Genomic DNA, 18,441 nt, shown 5'->3' on the forward strand with positions numbered 1-18,441 from the left:
AAAGGTACAAAATGGATTTTAAAATATTCTGCACCAAATGAAAATTAACCATAATATGTCAAAATGTGTTGGGGGAGATTAAATCTATACTTAGAAATTTATGGTTTTGAATGCTTATATAAAAATAGAAATGTTTAATGGCATTCAAAAACACACAAAAAAAACTAAAAATGAGTGGGAAAAAAGAAATAACAAAGGGACAAAAATAAGTTTTAAAAATATGTATGTGTATATACAACCATACCCACCCAACCTCTTGGCTCCTTTCACAAACTACTGTAGACCTCTTCCCTTCACCCATTATCTGTTTATCAATGTACACAAATAAATGCCTGTGAGCAGAAAGCTAACAGTTAAATAGATACATTCAGGCTTTGAACTCCATTTTAGACTCTGTATTATATGGTGCCTTTAACTGGTTTGAATTCATGGAAGGACATTTACCTGCAAGTAGTATTAGTAATATCAGTAGTAATAAAAAGAAAATTGGAACAATTCAGGAAAAAAAAAGTAAATTTTTAAAGAGACCTGTAACATCTTTCTGAAATACTAATAAATTATGATTAGCAGGGATGCCTGGGTGGCTCAGTAGGTTAAAGCCTCTGCCTTCAGCTCAGGTCATGATCTCAGGGTCCTGGGATGGAGCCCCACATCTGGATCTCTGCTCAGCAGAGAGCCTGCTTCCCCCTATCTCTCTGCCTGCCTCTCTGCCTACTTGTGATCTCTGTCTGTCAAATAAATAAATAAAATCTTTAAAAAAAGTTATGATTAGCAGAGAGCTCTTAAATTCACACCTACTATGTCTTTCATTTTGGTGAAAAATTTCTCAGGTAAAAAATGATAAACTATTATAGAAGGGTGAAAACACTTTCTATAGACACTTTTGATAAGTGTTTGAAAAGTAATGACTGGGTTGGTTTATTTCCGCTTCTTGCTACACTAAATCCCCACTTGTACACTCAGAAATATGTAACCAATTCAAGACAAAATGTATAAATAACTTGCCTACAAATTTAATGAGGTGTGTCTCTAAAGGAAAGATACTCATTTTTGTTAATGAATATTGTTTCTTTGACAAAAATATAAATAATTATATGTATGGATTTTAAAATGCAACAATGCTTTGTTCTATTTGTGCTAAGTAACCAAATAATGATAATAAATAAAAATGTTCATTCTTTGCAAATTTTTAATTTTCTTAGATTAGTAAGGATAATTGATCTCGTGATTTTTGTTGTTGTTGTGGGAGGACTAAATGTTTATTCTTATATGAAGCATGTTTATACATATGTCTTTGTAGTAGTAACTTTCAAAAGATGCATAAAAGTAACCACTGGACTCCCATTCTGCTATCTAAAGACTTCTATGGCATTTTTCAGTATCTATTACCATGGTTATTAATGTACAAAATTAAATGTGGAACTATAAAAGTCATAATCAGTTTATCTAGTTCCTCCAGAAATATTTAAAACATGCAAATAAAAATAAATAGTTATTTTTAATATAACACACACTGAGTTAAAAAAAAAAGGTGACCAAATCTAAAAGTAGTAATTGTTTTTTCATAAAAAAGTCCATCATGCCAGGCCAAATGAGTTGTATCAAGTCCCATTTTTCAAGAGGGCAGAATTTACCCTATTCTTTTCAGGAAGAATTTGTCATTTATAATTGAATTAAAATGGTTACTGATGAGAAGAGAGAGGTGCCATGGAAATTCAAAATGTGAATTTATTTATTCATTTTTTTTTGAGATTTATTTATTTTAGAGAGAGAGAATCATGCAACTCTGCATATGCTTGGGGAGAAGCTGAGGGAGAGGTAAAGAAGCAAACACCCCTTATTGAATAGGGAGACCCATGCAGGGTCCATAACAGGACCCTGAGAGCATGACCTGAGAAGAAATCAAGGGTCAAATGCTGAGCCAACTGAGCCACCAAGGAGACCCCAAAATGTGAATTTAAATCCAGCAAAGATAATTTGTTTTAGTGCGGGAATGAAAAAAACTTAAGGGAAGGTTGCCTGATACTTGGTGAGATATCCCAGGTAGCCAAGGAAACCTTGTATGTCACTGGGGAATATAACCAACTGTTTTGTTCTTGATATATGTATTCAGAATGGAAATTCAACATCCTATCTATTTACATTAAAAAATATTAATGGCAACAATCATACCTAAACCAGATTTTTATTCAAGGAATCATAGTCAAAGGAATGTTCTGGCTCTAAATGGATTTAGTCAGTTTTCTTAGCCCATCTATACCAGGTTCAAGTAATTTTGTATGGTTATCAGCAATGTAGGAGAAAGGACACCTCACATCTCATATTCACCGTTGTTTCCTGAATAATGCCTTATACATGGTAGATACTAGGTATTTGTTAAATGAATAAATGCTCCCAAGACAACAATAAAAAATTGAAATCTTGTTATTGTAATGCAAGAAGTTTACAATATATTATTTTAAGTGATTTTTGAAAAGTAACGACACACTAAAAAACCGAACCAAACAAAATATTTGTTTTTAATAGTTAATACTCAGTTACAGAAATCACTTTACAATACTTTAACTAACTACCCTGGATAAACCACCATAAAATCATTTATATCTTAATTTTACTGAACACATTCTATCACTTAAATATCAAACCTTATGTGAGTCTAACTAATGGATAATGAAGGCATATAGAGCAGTTACACAGGGCCTAAAAAAGTGAGGCCAAAGCAAGGAGTTTGCAAAATATTTGAGAGAGGATGACATACATGAAAAAAAATGGCTATAAAATAATTTTATAATTTTAAAAAGAAAGAAATAAAATTTTATAATCTTAAGGAAAATCATTCTTTGATAATAAAGTTGGCATTTTTCAAGATAAAATAAAATAAATTATACAGAATGCACCACAAATACTAAACTGTAAATGGGTAGATGAGGAGCATTTAAACAACAAAAGAATAAAAAAGCGAGATTTCTGCAATGGTGTGTTTGGCTTTGTTTCTTTTGTTTTGTAATCTAATTCCTTGAATCTTTTCCACTAAAAATAGAAAGAAGGGAGAAAAAAAAAAAAAAAACTAGGGAAAATGTCAACAAAACTAGTAAAAAGTGATGTAGGAAAGAACATTAGGGTTCAGGCCAATGGCCAAGAAAGAATTCTTGAGATGTCTTTGATAAAAAAAGGTGATTTTTTTTTTTTTTTTTTAAAGCATGGGGACAGGATCCCTGGGCAGAAAACCTGCAATGGGGTCATGAGAAGTGGCCCATTATACACTTTCAAGATGAGAGGGAATTAGGGATATTGTCTCTAAGGAATTTTGGAAGCAAGATCACCAGGACCTTGAGGTGGCTAGCTATTTTTGGGAGTAGGTCATTTATTACCCTCTAATAAAATTTAGTCATGAGACCCTTCAGATGTATATTGATGGGCCATGTGCTTTGGGAATGATTGCCATAGGTATCATCAGGGGTTTAGAGACAAAGAAAGTTTCCAAAGGAATTTTTATACATTAAGTAGATATACAGGATCCTGCAGGGTAGGGAAAGGATCAAGTTAGGATTATCCTTTGCCCTTAGCAAGGTATTAACCATTGAGTCCCTAGAGGAAGTTACCATGCCTATTTCAAGGATTTGTCAATGAGCTGTAGGTAGTGAAGAAATTTAATAATTTTTCTTCTGCCTTTGTTTCCCACATCAAAAAGCATATTGCTATGCATTATAAAACAGAAATAGAATCCATCAAATTATTATAAGCATGAAGATTTGAAGAATAAAAGCAAATGTGCCAAAGAAAAAGATAAAGCAAGGAATTTTTTATTTCCTTGAGAACTGGAGAAGCCAGAAAAAGAGCCAATAGACACTATCCTCAAATGAAGGGATCTTCAACAGAAAGTTTAATGACCTGGTTTGAGATGAATAGTCAGAAGTAGGTATAGGCTCTACAATTTCCAATTTACTGCTGACAGCAAGATCACCAGAAATTCAGTCAGTTTGGAGATCGTTTTGACCCTATAAATTTATCACCTGAAATTTTTTTCAATGATAAGTTCCTTCAACAGTGTGATACTTGTGGTCTAACTGAAAAGGAAATTTAGGGACAGGAGAAAGAAAAAGAAAGAAAGAAAGAAAGAAAGAAAGAAAGAAAGAAAGAAAGAAAGAAAGAAAGAAAGAAAGAAAGAAAGGAAAGAAAGAAAGAAAGAAAGAGAAAGAAAGGAAGAAAGGAAGGAAAGAAGAAAGGAAGGAAGGGAGAGAGAGAGAAAGAAAGAGAGAGAAGTTCTGGACAAAAGTTGAGAAAGGAAAGATAAGAGGCATATTTCATAAAGAAATAAGTCCAAATACTTTAATACTTATAATAAGAACAGAAGAGGGAACCCTAGAGCTTTGTAGCTTGATAAACATCCTGGCTCAAAATTCCTATCCCTGTAATACAGGGAACACTTTCTAAGAACATAGAAAATATACCTCACTTATATATAAGATAGATAGAGAAAATGATTGAAGTAAAATCTTATATAAGTATAAATGGAAAAAGGACAATGAGCAGAGTAATTTTTTTTTACATACAATAAAATTACAAGAAAATATATATACCCAAAACAGGTAAGAACAGTAAACTAGTATTTTAAAGTGATTTTGAAGAATTAAAAAATAGTAATAATAATTGAATTTAAAAATAATATAAAAATAATTGAAAATATTAAAAGCAAAAATGTGATTATTGGACCAAAGGAACAAATGAAAAGGGAGCAGACAGAAGTCAAAATGTGGAAGTGAGGGAAAAAAAAAATCAGTCAAAAATGTAGATTAAAGGGGCACCTGGGTGGCTCAGTGGGTTAAAGCCTCTGCCTTCCGCTCAGGTCAGGATCCCAGGGTCCTGGGATTGAGACCCGCATCAGTCTCTCTGCTCAGCAGGGAGCCTGCTTCCTCCTCTCTCTCTGTCTGCCTCTCTGCCTACTTGTGATCTCTGTCAAATAAACAAATAAAATCTTTTTTAAAAATTTAGATTAAATTATGAGGAATACAGAGCAAGAATTACAGAGAATGTCTATCAAAAATGGAGGATTAAAAAGTGGAAAAATCACATTTTTTTAAACAAAATGATTTTAGAGAAATTAGTAAGTATAAAAAATAAGCAAAGAGAGGCCAATACACACATGACAAATAAAGAAGCCGAAGCTAGGGAACAAAAGTGCAATGATATCCTCCTGTATTTTTTTTTTAAATTTATTTATTTGACAGACAGAGATCATAAGTAGGCAGAGAGGCAGGCAGAAAGAGAGAGAGAGGAGGAAGTAGGCTCCCCGTCGAGCAGAGAGCCCGATATGGGGCTCGATCTCAGGACCCTGGGATCATGACCTGCCCTTGAAGGCAGAGGCTTTAACCCACTGAGCCACCCAGGCACCCCCATCCTCCTGTATTTTTTTTTATTAACATATAATATTATTTGTTTCGGGGGTACAGGTCTGTGATTCTTTATTCTTTCACAATTCACAGCACTCAGCATGACACATACCTTCCCCAGTGTCCATCGCCCAGCCACCCCATCCTTCCCACCGCGCCCCCCTCCAGCAAACCTCAGTGTGTTTCCTGAAATTAAGAGTCTCCTAAGGTTTGTCTCCCTCTCTGGTTTCATCTTGTTTCATTTTTCCCTCCCTTCCTCTATGATCCTTTGTCTCATTTCTCAAATTCTTCAAATCAGTGAGATCATAGGATAATTGTCCTTTCCTGATTGATTTATTTTACTTAGCATAATACCTTCTAGTTCCATCCATCCTCCTGTATTTTAAAAGAATTTGGCCTTTTAGAATAACTATCTTGTTACTCAAACTTAATAAATGTGGATAATTGACAACATGATATTGTATCTGAAAATCCTATTAAATGTGTGCAGGGCACTATAGCATCAAAGAGGCATTTAGGTTCACTGTATTTGTAAATGCCATTTATTTATATTCATAAGAGTCATTTAAGTACTTAGAAGATTAAATCTGATATTGAATTCTAAAGAATAAACCAAATATGTTGAATATGTAAATTTTTCTTAAAAGTTTCTGAATTTGTAGAGAAGAACAAAATTACTCAAAGTTTGTTAAAATTGGTCTACTAAGATTTGCAGTCTGAATTTAAAAGCCTAAGGTGGAGGTCAAGTTTTGAGACTTTGAGACTTTCATAAATTTTATGCTAGTTGCTTAAATTTCTGAACAGACTTTTCTAGATATTCAAAGGCAACCCTTGAGGACAACAAAAAGCCTGCATCAATATGAAGGTTAAATTCTTGGGACATAATTACACCCCAGAAATTATAGTCATGGCTTGTCTGGGAGGCTATCCTGGAAGATGTTCACTCATCTTTGTCATTAAAATAAGCAAAAGAGTGCTGTGCATTTTAGAAAGGTTTCCCCCCACCTTTTGTTATAATTTCCTGTAGTCAGTTGTCTTTTGAAAAATGTCTACTGTTTAGCAGAATGTCCACAGCTGTAACTTTCATTTTGCACTGTAGAGATAGTACAGTACAGAGAGAGGAAGCAAAGTTCAGATCATTTAGGCCAGAGGCAGTTAGCCTGCACCATTACCATTTCAATGGATCATTCTAAAGAAATTAGCATCAATTTGAATGGTGTCTACAGAGTCCTCTTCTCTGGGGGCTACTGCTCCATTTTCCCTGGGTTTTTTTTTTTGTTTGTTTGTTTTGGTTTTTTTGATGTACTTACTTGAAAGAGAGAACTATTTTCTTCAAAACCTGTTCTGATTGGAGGAGCCAGTAAAGAATTTCACAGCACCATACTTGTGAGAGAAGAGTGATAGCTTACTTATCAAAGAGTGTGTTTAATTCTTTTTTTTTCACACACCTAATAGACACTAGTATTTTGATATGCAGATGTATATGTTTTCCTTAATCCAGGGAGCACTGTGTTGATTAGAAAAATTTATTTCAAATCTAAAAATCAACGGGAAACAATTCAGAATGTTAGATCTTGAAAAAAATTCAGATTACTGAGGCTCACTCATTTTAGTGTCTCATTTAGCATTAGAATAGGTTAACAAATTTTCCAATTTTATACCAAATACGCTGTTAGTCGAGAAAAGGTATCTTAGCTTCCAGTCCAATGTTTATTTTTATTTAACAGCTACAGAGCCAAGATAAAGCCATTTCCTTGAATTTACCCAAATTAGATGACAAGTAGTATGTATAGTATCTTATTGGCTTTACTCTCAGGCACTCCGAGTGAAAGACCCCCTTCGCCAACTAATTAACTGCTCCTTTGTTATGTAAAGAGTACCCCTGCCTGCAAAGACCCTTCCCCCAGGGTTGAATTCAATGTAACTGCTTCCCCCAGGGTTGAATTCAATGTAACTGCTCTTTTGCCTTTCTGTAACTGCCTGGCTTTTAGGATGTAACTAACTAACTGCTCTTTTGCTTTTCTGTAACCGCTTGGCTCCCTCAATACAATGTTAGTTGGTAACTTCATAATAGCTGTTTCTTAGCAAGATAGGGCACTCCCTGCAAACAGCTTTCTCGTAAGATATGGCCTAATACCTGACCACATAGGCAGGGGGCCGCATAGTCACGTTAGTCACGTAGGCAGGGGGCTGCATAGTCATGTAGACATGATACTTTTCTGCTGAATCACAAGGCCTAACTTCCCCTCTTTGTTTCCCTTTCCCGCCTTTTTCTTTGCGCGCGCGGGTCTCCCAAAGCCAATCCGTAAACACCAAGTATGCCTTTTTCAAATGTTCAAACTGTCAGCCAATCAGCTCCGTCTCATCCAAAACTTGTTTGTACCTGTCTGTAAAAACCCTGCACCACTCCAGCCTGGGGTGCTCAGCTAGCAGGAGCTGCTGACCACCCACAGGCGCCCGCGCTGCAATAAAGAACCTCTTGCTGTTTGCATCCTGTGGCAGTGTTGAATTCTTGGGTAAGGGGATCCGCGGGTCTTTCATTTGGAGGTCCCACCGAGATCATCGGACTCCTGGCCAGGGATCCAACCAACTCCCACCGGGAGGTAAGCTGGCCAGCATTTAAAATTTAATAACTGTGTTCTTGTCTCCCATCTCGTGTTCTCGTTTGTCCTCCGTCCTGCCTATACGCCTGTATAGGATTGTACAACAGCGCATTGTTGCTTTGTATTTTGGGCAGCTTGAGAAGGAGTTGACGAACTCGGACTTCTCCCCTGCCACCCTGGGGGACGCCCCAGGGATTAAAGGGGCCTGCTTTTTCGGGGCCCCACAAGTATCCGAGGGATACATTTGTTTGTCCGCCACAGGGGAGCCTCTTGGTTCCCCTGGGCGGGTTTTGTCCACCACAGGGAGACCTCGAGGCTCCCTTGGGTCGGTTGAATTTGTACTTTCGGTTTTGTACTGGAATCGCGCAGCGTCCCTCTTGTTAATTGTTTTGTGTGTCTTGCTTATTGTCCTTGGTGTTTTCTTTGACTCTAAAATGGGGCAAACAATTACTACCCCCTTAAGTCTCACCTTAGGACACTGGAGAGATGTCCAAATTCGAGCCAACAATCTGTCAGTGGAAATCAAAAGAAGAAAATGGCAGACCCTTTGTACTTCAGAATGGCCCACCCTCAATGTTGGGTGGCCCAAAGACGGAACCTTTAATATTAATGTTATTTTACAGGTCAAGGAGCAAGTCTTCGACCAGGGACCCCAAGGCCATCCGGACCAAGTACCTTATATCGTAGTCTGGGAAAGCCTGGTTGATGATCCTCCTCCTTGGGTCTCTCCCTTCACCCACCCAAAGCCTAAACCCCTTCTAGACACTACTCCTCCCCCAGCACCCTCCGCTCCCCCTGCTCCACACCCTATCCCAGTCCCTACCGACCCTCCCAAACCTTCTTCCTCTTCTAATCTTTATCCTATAATCCCTACAGACCCTCCCAAACCTTCTTCTTCCTCTAATAATGATCCCTCCTCTCCAAAACCACAGAAGGTCCTTCCTCCTGAAGACTCCCCCTTAATAGATCTCCTAACCGAAGAACCTCCCCCTTATCATCCACCTCCTCCTATACAGGCACTAAATTCTACAGGGGAGCCAGATCACCCCCCTGAAGGAGACGACCCCTTGCCATCCCCAATCGCGGGAAGACTTAGAGGTCGCCGGGAACTAACACAGGAGGGGACTTCCAAGCTCTTTCCCTTGCGCCAAGGAAGAGAGCCAGGGAACCTCCAATATTGGCCCTTCTCAGCCTCCGACTTATACAATTGGAAGTCCCATAACCCTTCCTTTTCGCAGGACCCCATAGCCCTAACCGCCTTAATTGAATCCATTCTAGTCACGCATCAGCCTACTTGGGATGACTGCCAACAGCTCTTGCAGGCTCTCCTCACCACCGAGGAGAGACAAAAGGTTTTCCTGGAAGCCAGAAAGAACGTCTTAGGAGACGACGGAAGGCCCACACAACTCCCTAATGTGATAGATGCTACCTTCCCTTTGACCTGCCCCGACTGGGATTTCAATACGGCTGGAGGTAGGGCCCACCTACACCTTTACCGCCAGTTACTCATAGCAGGTCTCCATAATGCGGGGCGCTGCCCCACTAATTTGGCTCAGGTAAGACAGGTGACTCAGGGAGCAGAGGAATCTCCAACCGCTTTTCTAGAAAGGCTTAAGGAAGCTTATCGCAGGTATACGCCTTTTGACCCAGATAGTAACGAACAGAGAGGAAATGTTTCAATGGCATTCATTTGGCAGTCAGCACCAGATATCAGAAATAAACTGCAGCGTTTGGAAAGTCTACAAGATTTCTCTTTACAAGATTTATTAAAGGAGGCAGAAAAGATTTTTAATAAAAGAGAAACTCAGGAAGAAAAGGAGGAACGACTCAGGAGGTTGCAGGAAGAGAGAGAGGAAAAACTAAAGAAGGAAGCTGAAGAAAGGGAAGAGAAGCGAGAACGTAAACGAAACAAGGAACTTAGTAAAATCTTGGCCGCCGTAGTGCAAGGCAGCCAGGGCTTAGAGGTAGGGAAGCCAGACAGGGAGGGAGACTTAAGGAGGCCTCAGATAGACCGAGACCAATGTGCCTATTGCAAAGAAAGAGGACATTGGGCCAAGAACTGCCCGAAGAATCCCCAACGCCTTAGAGGAAATGCTAAGCAAGTTACAAGACTTATGGCTTTAGATGAAGACTAGGGGCGTCAGGGTCAGGAGCCCCCCCCTGAACCCCGGGTAACCCTAACCGTTGGGGGGCAACCAGTCACCTTCCTAGTAGATACAGGGGCTCAACACTCTGTTCTAACCAAGAGCCCTGGACCATTAAGTGACCGAATGGCATGGGTTCAAGGAGCAACAGGAGGAAAGCAATATAGATGGACTACGGAAAGAAAAGTACATCTGGCTTCAGGTAAAGTTTCTCATTCGTTCCTTCATGTGCCTAACTGCCCCTACCCACTCCTGGGGAGAGATTTATTAACCAAGCTCAAGGCCCAAATCCATTTTGAGCCACAAGGGGCCACTGTGACCGGCCCCAATGGGACTCCTCTACACATCCTCACCCTACAGTTAGAGGAAGAATATAGACTACATGAGGAGCCCCCTCAACCTCAGAGAGACATAGAATCCTGGCTTACGTCTTACCCGAATGCCTGGGCGGAAACAGGAGGAATGGTATTAGCTATTCAGCAGCCCCCTATTCACATACATTTAAAGGCAACCACCGTTCCTGTCAATGTTAAGCAGTACCCCATGTCCAATGAGGCCTACCAGGGCATTTTGACCCCATGCCGGTCTCCCTGGAACACTCCTCTGTTACCTGTCAAGAAACCTGGTACCAATGATTACCGACCGGTTCAGGACCTCAGAGAGATCAATAAGAGGGTAGAGGACATCCACCCTATGGTGCCCAACCCTTACAACTTACTTAGCACCCTGCCTCCAACCCACTCCTGGTATACAGTCCTAGATCTCAAAGATGCTTTCTTCTGTTTGAGACTGAGTCCTCAGAGTCAGCCCCTCTTCGCCTTTGAATGGAGGGATCCGGATTTGGGAATATCAGGTCAGTTAACCTGGACACAGCTACCACAGGGGTTTAAGAATAGCCCAACGCTGTTCGACGAAGCTCTTCACCAGGACCTAGCCGACTTCCGGGTAAGACATCCCTCTCTGATCCTGCTCCAATATGTCGATGACATCCTATTAGCAGCTACCAATAAAGAGGGCTGCCAAACAGGTACTGGGGATCTCCTACAGGCCCTAGGCCAATTGGGATATAGGGCATCCACAAAGAAAGCCCAAATTTGCCAGACTAAAGTCACCTACTTGGGCTACGAGTTATATAATGGCCAACGATGGCTGACGGCTGCAAGGAAAGAGACTATATCTAGCATTCCCGCACCTCAAAACCACAGGCAACTGCGGGAATTTCTAGGAACGGCGGGTTTTTGTAGACTATGGATCCTGGGGTTTGCAGAAATAGCGGCTCCTCTGTACCCCTTAACTAAACAAGGTACTGCCTTTGTCTGGACTGAACAACAGCAGCAGGCGTTTGACCATATCAAATGAGCACTCCTTAAATCTCCAGCACTAGGCCTGCCAGACATAACAAAACCCTTCGACCTCTTTATTGATGAGAAACAAGGATTTGCTAAGGGGGTCCTAACTCAAAGACTTGGGCCTTGGAGGCACCCTATTGCCTACCTCTCCAAAAAGTTGGACCCCGTGGTGGCGGGCTGGCCACCATGTCTAAAAATGATAGCAGCAATCGCGGTCCTCATCAAAGACGCAACTAAACTGACTTTAGGACAGCCCCTAACCATCCTGGCTCCACATACAGTGGAATCTTTAATCCGCCAACCACTGGCCACTGGCTGTCTAACGCCCGCCTGACTCATTATCAGTCCCTCCTCCTGGACACAGACAGGATCCAGTTCGGACCTGTAGTGACTCTTAACCCCGCAACCTTATTGCCTACTCTTGGAAAGGCACCATTGCATGACTGTCACCAAATCCTTGCTGAAATGCATGGGACACGGCCCGACCTAACTGATCAGCCCATGAAGGATGCAGATCTGACCTGGTATACTGATGGCAGTAGCTACCTGCAGGATGGAAAACGAGGGGCAGGAGCGGCCATCACGACCGACTCTCAAATTATATGGGCAAGCGCGCTGCCAGAAGGCACCTCGGCGCAGCGGGCAGAATTAATTGCCCTAACCCAGGCCCTCCAACTGGCAGAAGATAAAAATCTTAATGTCTATACAGACAGCAGATATGCTTTTGCCACTGCCCATGTTCACGGAGAGATCTATCGGCGGAGGGGACTGCTTACCTCAGACGGCAAAGAGATTAAAAATAAGACTGAAATATTGGCCCTATTAAAGGCCTTATTTCTCCCCAAGAAGCTGAGCATAATACACTGCCCTGGCCACCAAAAAGGGGATATCCCCGAGGCGAGAGGAAATCGCCTGACTGACGCAATGGCCAAACAGGCAGCTTTGGGGCCCCAGCTATTAACTGTCACCATACTCACTGGGACGGAAGGGATAGATGGGACACCCATTTGGAATTATGAGGAGGCCAACTTGGACTTCATACAGAAGTTAGGGGCCGATTACAACTCAGCCCTGAACCGATGGGAATACCAGGGAAAAGCCATAATGCCCATAAAAATGGCAAAAGAATTAATAAATCATCTTCACCAGTTGACTCATTTAAGTGCAAGTAAAATGAAGACCCTAATGGATAGGGCAGATCTAAAAGACTTTATCCCCAAAAGAAACTTCCTTCTTCATCAAGCGGCCGCTAATTGCAAAGCCTGTGCTCAAGTTAATCCTGGAAAGATTGTTATTGGACCAGGGGTCCGGGTACGTGGTCATCGACCTGGCACACATTGGGAGGTTGACTTTACCGAGATTAAACCTGGCATGTATGGATATAAATATCTTTTAGTTTTTTTAGATACTTTTTCAGGATGGGTAGAAGCCTTTCCTACCAAAAAGGAAACTGCCAACATAGTTGTCAAGAAATTGTTGGAAGAAATTTTCCCAAGGTATGGAATGCCCGAGGTACTGGGGTCTGACAACGGGCCTGCCTTTGTCTCCCAGGTAAGTCAGTCGGTGGCCAAGCTTCTGGGGATTGATTGGAGACTACATTGTGCTTATAGACCCCAGAGTTCAGGACAGGTAGAAAGAATGAATAGAACCATTAAGGAGACTTTAACTAAATTACTGCTTGAAACTGGCTCTAAAGACTGGATATTGCTCCTACCTCTAGTACTCTATCGGGCCAGGAACACCCCAGGCCCACATGGCCTAACTCCCTTTGAAATTCTCTATGGTGCTCAACCCCCTGCTGTCACATTCTTTGTGCCAGATATCTCTGCTCATTCCCCCTCCCCCTCTATACAGGCCCATCTGCAAGCCTTGCAGCTGGTACAACAAGAGGTCTGGAAACCCCTGGCAGCTGCCTACGAGGAGAAACTTAACACCTCACTGCGGCCCCATCCCTATAAAATTGGGGACACCGTCTGGGTCCGCAGACATCGAGCCACAAACCTCGAACCCCGTTGGAAGGGACCCTACACGGTACTCCTGACAACACCCACGGCACTGAAGGTCGACAGAATCGCAGCCTGGGTCCACGCCTCCCACGTGAAAGCAGCATACCCGGAAGAACAAACCGGACACCTTCGGAACTCAGAATGGACCCTCCGACGATCCTCGAATCCACTAAAGATAAGACTCATTCGCCACTAGTTTTATTCTTTGTTTACTCTCTCCTCTCATTTGGAGGTTCCAGCCCACATCTCCCCAAACAATTAACTTGGCAGGTCATCTCTCAGACGGGGGAAGTTGTCTGGTCCATTATGGGCCTACATACCCCTGGTAATTGGTGGCCTGCTCTCACCCCTGACGTCTGTCAGTTAGCTTCTGGGTTAGACGAATGGGATATTCCCACTGCCGATCCCTCTAACCTTAGACCTGAAATGACGGGAGCCTCATTGGAATGGACGAGTTGCCCGGAAGGCTGTCAAAAGCCAACAAATCGATGTAATTTGGCCGATAGAGATTTTTATATCTGCCCCAAGGATGGCAGGGATCGTAACACTGCATTTAGATGTGGAGGTTACCAAGAATATTTTTGTGCTAAATGGGGATGTGAAACTACTGGAGATGCTTATTGGAGACCCTCTTCTTCCTGGGACTCCATTATAGTCCATCGAAATTATACCAAACCAATTGTGGGCGTTGGATATCATGGTGACCCCACTCTCTGCCCAGGGGGACATAACAAGCTCAATTGCTCCTCGGGCTATTGCCTCCCTTTAAGCATTACTTTTATAAAGGACAGAGCTGCTCTCGATATTACCCAATGGATAACAGGAAAAACTTGGGGCCTTAGATGGTATCTCACAAGAAAGGATAAAGGTCTCATCTTCAAAATTAAACTCAAGGTTGAAAACCCCCAGACCCGTCCAGTAGGACCTAATATAGTCCTACCAAACCAAAGACCCCCTAGCCCTCGTCGGCCCCCTATAGGTCCCTACTCGACCCCTGCCGATATTAGATTATCCTTAAGGCATAACACCAGCACCTCCAGCGGGGCCTCCACACCCTCCAGTACTAGTCCAGCTAATATATCCCCAGGCCCAAGAACAACATCTCCCGGAACTGGGGACCGACTCATCAATTTAATAATAGGGGCATACAAGGCCCTCAACTACTCCGATCCCACTCGTGCTAAAGATTGTTGGCTCTGCCTAGTCTCCAACCCCCCTTATTATGAAGGTATAGCTACTGTCGCTAATTTCACCAACCACACTAACCCCCCGACTACTTGTACTTCCCTTGGACACAGGTTGACCCTCCCTGAAGTATCCGGCCAGGGACTATGTTTAGGCACAGTGCCCACCTTCCATCAGGCACTATGCAACACGACTGCTGCCATTTCTCCCGGTGATTACTATTTAAAAGCACCCAACGGAACATATTGGGCTTGTAACACCGGCTTAACCCCTTGTATCGCTGCCCGGCTTTTAAATGCCACTGCAGACTACTGCATTTTAGTCCAACTTTGGCCCAGAATAACTTACCACAGTTCAGAAACCATCCTCGACCTCTATGAGGGGAAAGAAAAGTTCTGATACCGGAGGGAACCCATAACCCTGACTATAGCTCTATTGTTAGGAATTGGAGGAATAACAGCAGGAATTGGAACAGGAACTTCTGCCTTACTTCGAGGCAACCAGCTTATGCAGTTACAAGTCGCTATGACTGCTGATCTTGAGGCTATAGAGAAATCAATCACGGCCTTAGAAAAATCCTTAACTTCCCTCTCAGAGGTCGTGCTACAAAATAGAAGGGGGTTAGATCTACTGTTCCTAAAAGAAGGAGGACTGTGCGCAGCCTTAAAGGAGGAATGCTGTTTTTATGCTGACCAAACTGGGGTGGTTAGGGAGACAATGGATAAACTTTGAGAGAGATTAGCCCAAAGGAGAAGGGATTTTGAATCCCAGCAAGGCTGGTTTGAAGGCTGGTTCAATCGATCACCTTGGTTTACAACTTTATTGTCCACCCTCATGGGACCCCTTATTATTCTATTATTGATTTTATCATTTGGCCCTTGCATCCTAAGTAAACTCGTCCAGTTCATGAAAGACCGCTTGTCGGTAATTCAGACCATGGTACTGACACAGCAATACCAACTCCTTAAACAAACAGGGTCCCGGACTAGCTCAATGCAAGGGCAGGACATGCAAGAACAGGACAAATGGATATAAGATTCTCTCCATGATCAAGAAAGAGGGGGGAAATGAAAGACCCCCTTCGCCAACTAATTAACTGCTCCTTTGTTATGTAAAGAGTACCCCTGCCTGCAAAGACCCTTCCCCCAGGGTTGAATTCAATGTAACTGCTCTTTTGCCTTTCTGTAACTGCCTGGCTTTTAGGATGTAACTAACTAACTGCTCTTTTGCTTTTCTGTAACCGCTTGGCTCCCTCAATACAATGTTAGTTGGTAACTTCATAATAGCTGTTTCTTAGCAAGATAGGGCACTCCCTGCAAACAGCTTTCTCGTAAGATATGGCCTAATACCTGACCACATAGGCAGGGGGCCGCATAGTCACGTTAGTCACGTAGGCAGGGGGCTGCATAGTCATGTAGACATGATACTTTTCTGCTGAATCACAAGGCCTAACTTCCCCTCTTTGTTTCCCTTTCCCGCCTTTTTCTTTGCGCGCGCGGGTCTCCCAAAGCCAATCCGTAAACACCAAGTATGCCTTTTTCAAATGTTCAAACTGTCAGCCAATCAGCTCCGTCTCATCCAAAACTTGTTTGTACCTGTCTGTAAAAACCCTGCACCACTCCAGCCTGGGGTGCTCAGCTAGCAGGAGCTGCTGACCACCCACAGGCGCCCGCGCTGCAATAAAGAACCTCTTGCTGTTTGCATCCTGTGGCAGTGTTGAATTCTTGGGTAAGGGGATCCGCGGGTCTTTCAGGAGTATGTCTGTAGAAACTGTGCCCTGTAAGTGTGTGTCCATTTCTTCCTCCTGTTTAACTAGACAAGTGTCCACTAAATTTACAAGTAATTTGTGGGACTTTCTGGCCTACTATCTTGTTTCACACAGACTTGTCCTCATTTATTCTGCTATATAGAACTTAAAATTGGACTGGACTGATACGTGTACGTGGGAAATGGGAATATTGAGCATAGCATATAGAAAACGGCATGTCCAGTGCTAGAAAATGCGATCCTTGTGCTGTCTTCCTTACCTCCAGGGGAAAATCCTCTCTCTTCCTACATCTCTTTCTCCAGACAGAAATAATGAATTAAGCAACCTGACCCAGGGCCACCTACATTCAATTGATTTCACCTTCTAACAGTTCCTATATTTGGCTCATAAGATTTGATTCACTGAAATTAAAGCACAATGGTAATTCAAACTAGATTGGCTATACAGTTTTCAAAATAGTCGACAAGCGTGGAGAGCTTTGTTCTTTGCATAAAAGGACCACTGTCTCCGTTCTCCATCTTATAAAGCAATTCGTTTAGGACCTCATTCCAAGTAACTTTCCTTGAATTGTGGCCTCAAATTGATACATGGATGTCCACCAAGAAAAGCTATTCTTCCAAAACGTAGTGGGTGAAAGGTCACAGAATCTTGGTTGAAGAGAAGACTACATATGTAAGGTCATAGTTTTTTTCTTACAGTTTTTATCAGTGCTGTATTGTTCAAGTATGTTGTTTTACTCGGTTTATAAGCCAGTCTCATGGAGTGGATATGTAAATTGCAATTTCGATAGGTCAGTAATTTGGAGGATTTAAAGACCAGGAATTTCTTGGAAGGACACTAGACTCTTTTTCATTAGCAAGAAGCTGTTAAGGGAATCCTACTGAGCTTTCTCAATTTAGCAGTTCTATATTTTGCGATGTGAAATACAAGTGGAAAAATAAAAATAAGGCCAAGAGGCAGACAAGAAGAGTCGGGAGTTTTTTGGTTGTTTTGTTTTGTTTTGTTTAGGTCAAACTTTGACTTTTTGCATTTAATAAATTGACCTTTTAGTGTTTTGGCTTTATCTTACTTAACTGCTCCTTTGGAATACACATTCTGGTTTTAAGATCTCTACTTCACAGACCCTTCTAATTTTTCAACTTCCATCCATTCTCTCTCCCTTTAATCCACAAAGAAATGAAAAATTCAAAAGCCTAATTTTACAAGGCCTGCTCTCTCCATAAATTCCAGGATACTGAAATAAATCAAAGAAAATAATTTCATCCAGTGAGTTCATAGTTAGAGAAATGGTAATTATATCAATAGTCACTTATTCCTTTAGTTCTCAAGTGTATAACTGCATCCATATATTCTTTAAATCATGATTGCAACATTGTTAAATTGTAGTCCTTCTTTATAATGTTAAAAAATAGATTCTTAGTGTAAAAACACTTTGGCCTATTTCTTTTTCAATTCATGTTTCATTGTATTCTATATTTTATTAAGCTTCTGTAAGTTGAATGTTCAATGGAAAGACCTGTACAATGGCTTATTATATTCCATTGTATGCATTTAATATTAGCTATTATTTTAAATTTGAGAGTTTCATTATTTCCAACATTTTATTAATGCAAATAGTGATGATGCACACATATAGTATTTTACATTTTTAATGACTTTCTTATGATCGATTCCTAGAAATGAAATGACTCTGCCAAGGTCCTTTTTTGATAGATTTTAAGAGAAGTTTTGAAATTTACTCATCAATTTCCAATGTATGGGAATGCCTGTCACCCCTTTATTAGCAGAGTTCTTAATTTTATTATAGTCTGATTTATCAATATTTCCTGTATTTTGCTTTACCCCCCTGTTTAAGAAATTATTACCTACTTCAAATTCAAGAAGAGTCTGATTTATCAATATTTCCTGTATTTTGCTTTACCCCCACTTGTTTAAGAAATCATTACCTACTTCAAATTCAAGAAGATATTTTATTTCTTTCTAGAAATGTTGCACA

The 18,441-nt window shown here is 41.3% G+C and overlaps 1 protein-coding gene across 1 annotated transcript; it reads left to right on the plus strand.

Annotated features, from left to right (window-relative positions):
* The first annotated feature begins 8,221 nt into the window (after positions 1 to 8,221).
* LOC123936822 lies at positions 8,222 to 13,688 on the plus strand. Its single transcript, XM_045997386.1, is given in 2 exon segments — positions 8,222 to 11,788; positions 11,791 to 13,688. Coding segments are annotated over 2 exon segments (5,259 nt in total). The 5' UTR covers positions 8,222 to 8,427.
* Positions 13,689 to 18,441: the final 4,753 nt, after the last annotated feature.

The sequence above is a fragment of the Meles meles genome, chromosome 2 (genome assembly GCF_922984935.1).
Source record: "Meles meles chromosome 2, mMelMel3.1 paternal haplotype, whole genome shotgun sequence".
NCBI classification, from domain to species: Eukaryota; Metazoa; Chordata; class Mammalia; order Carnivora; family Mustelidae; genus Meles; species Meles meles.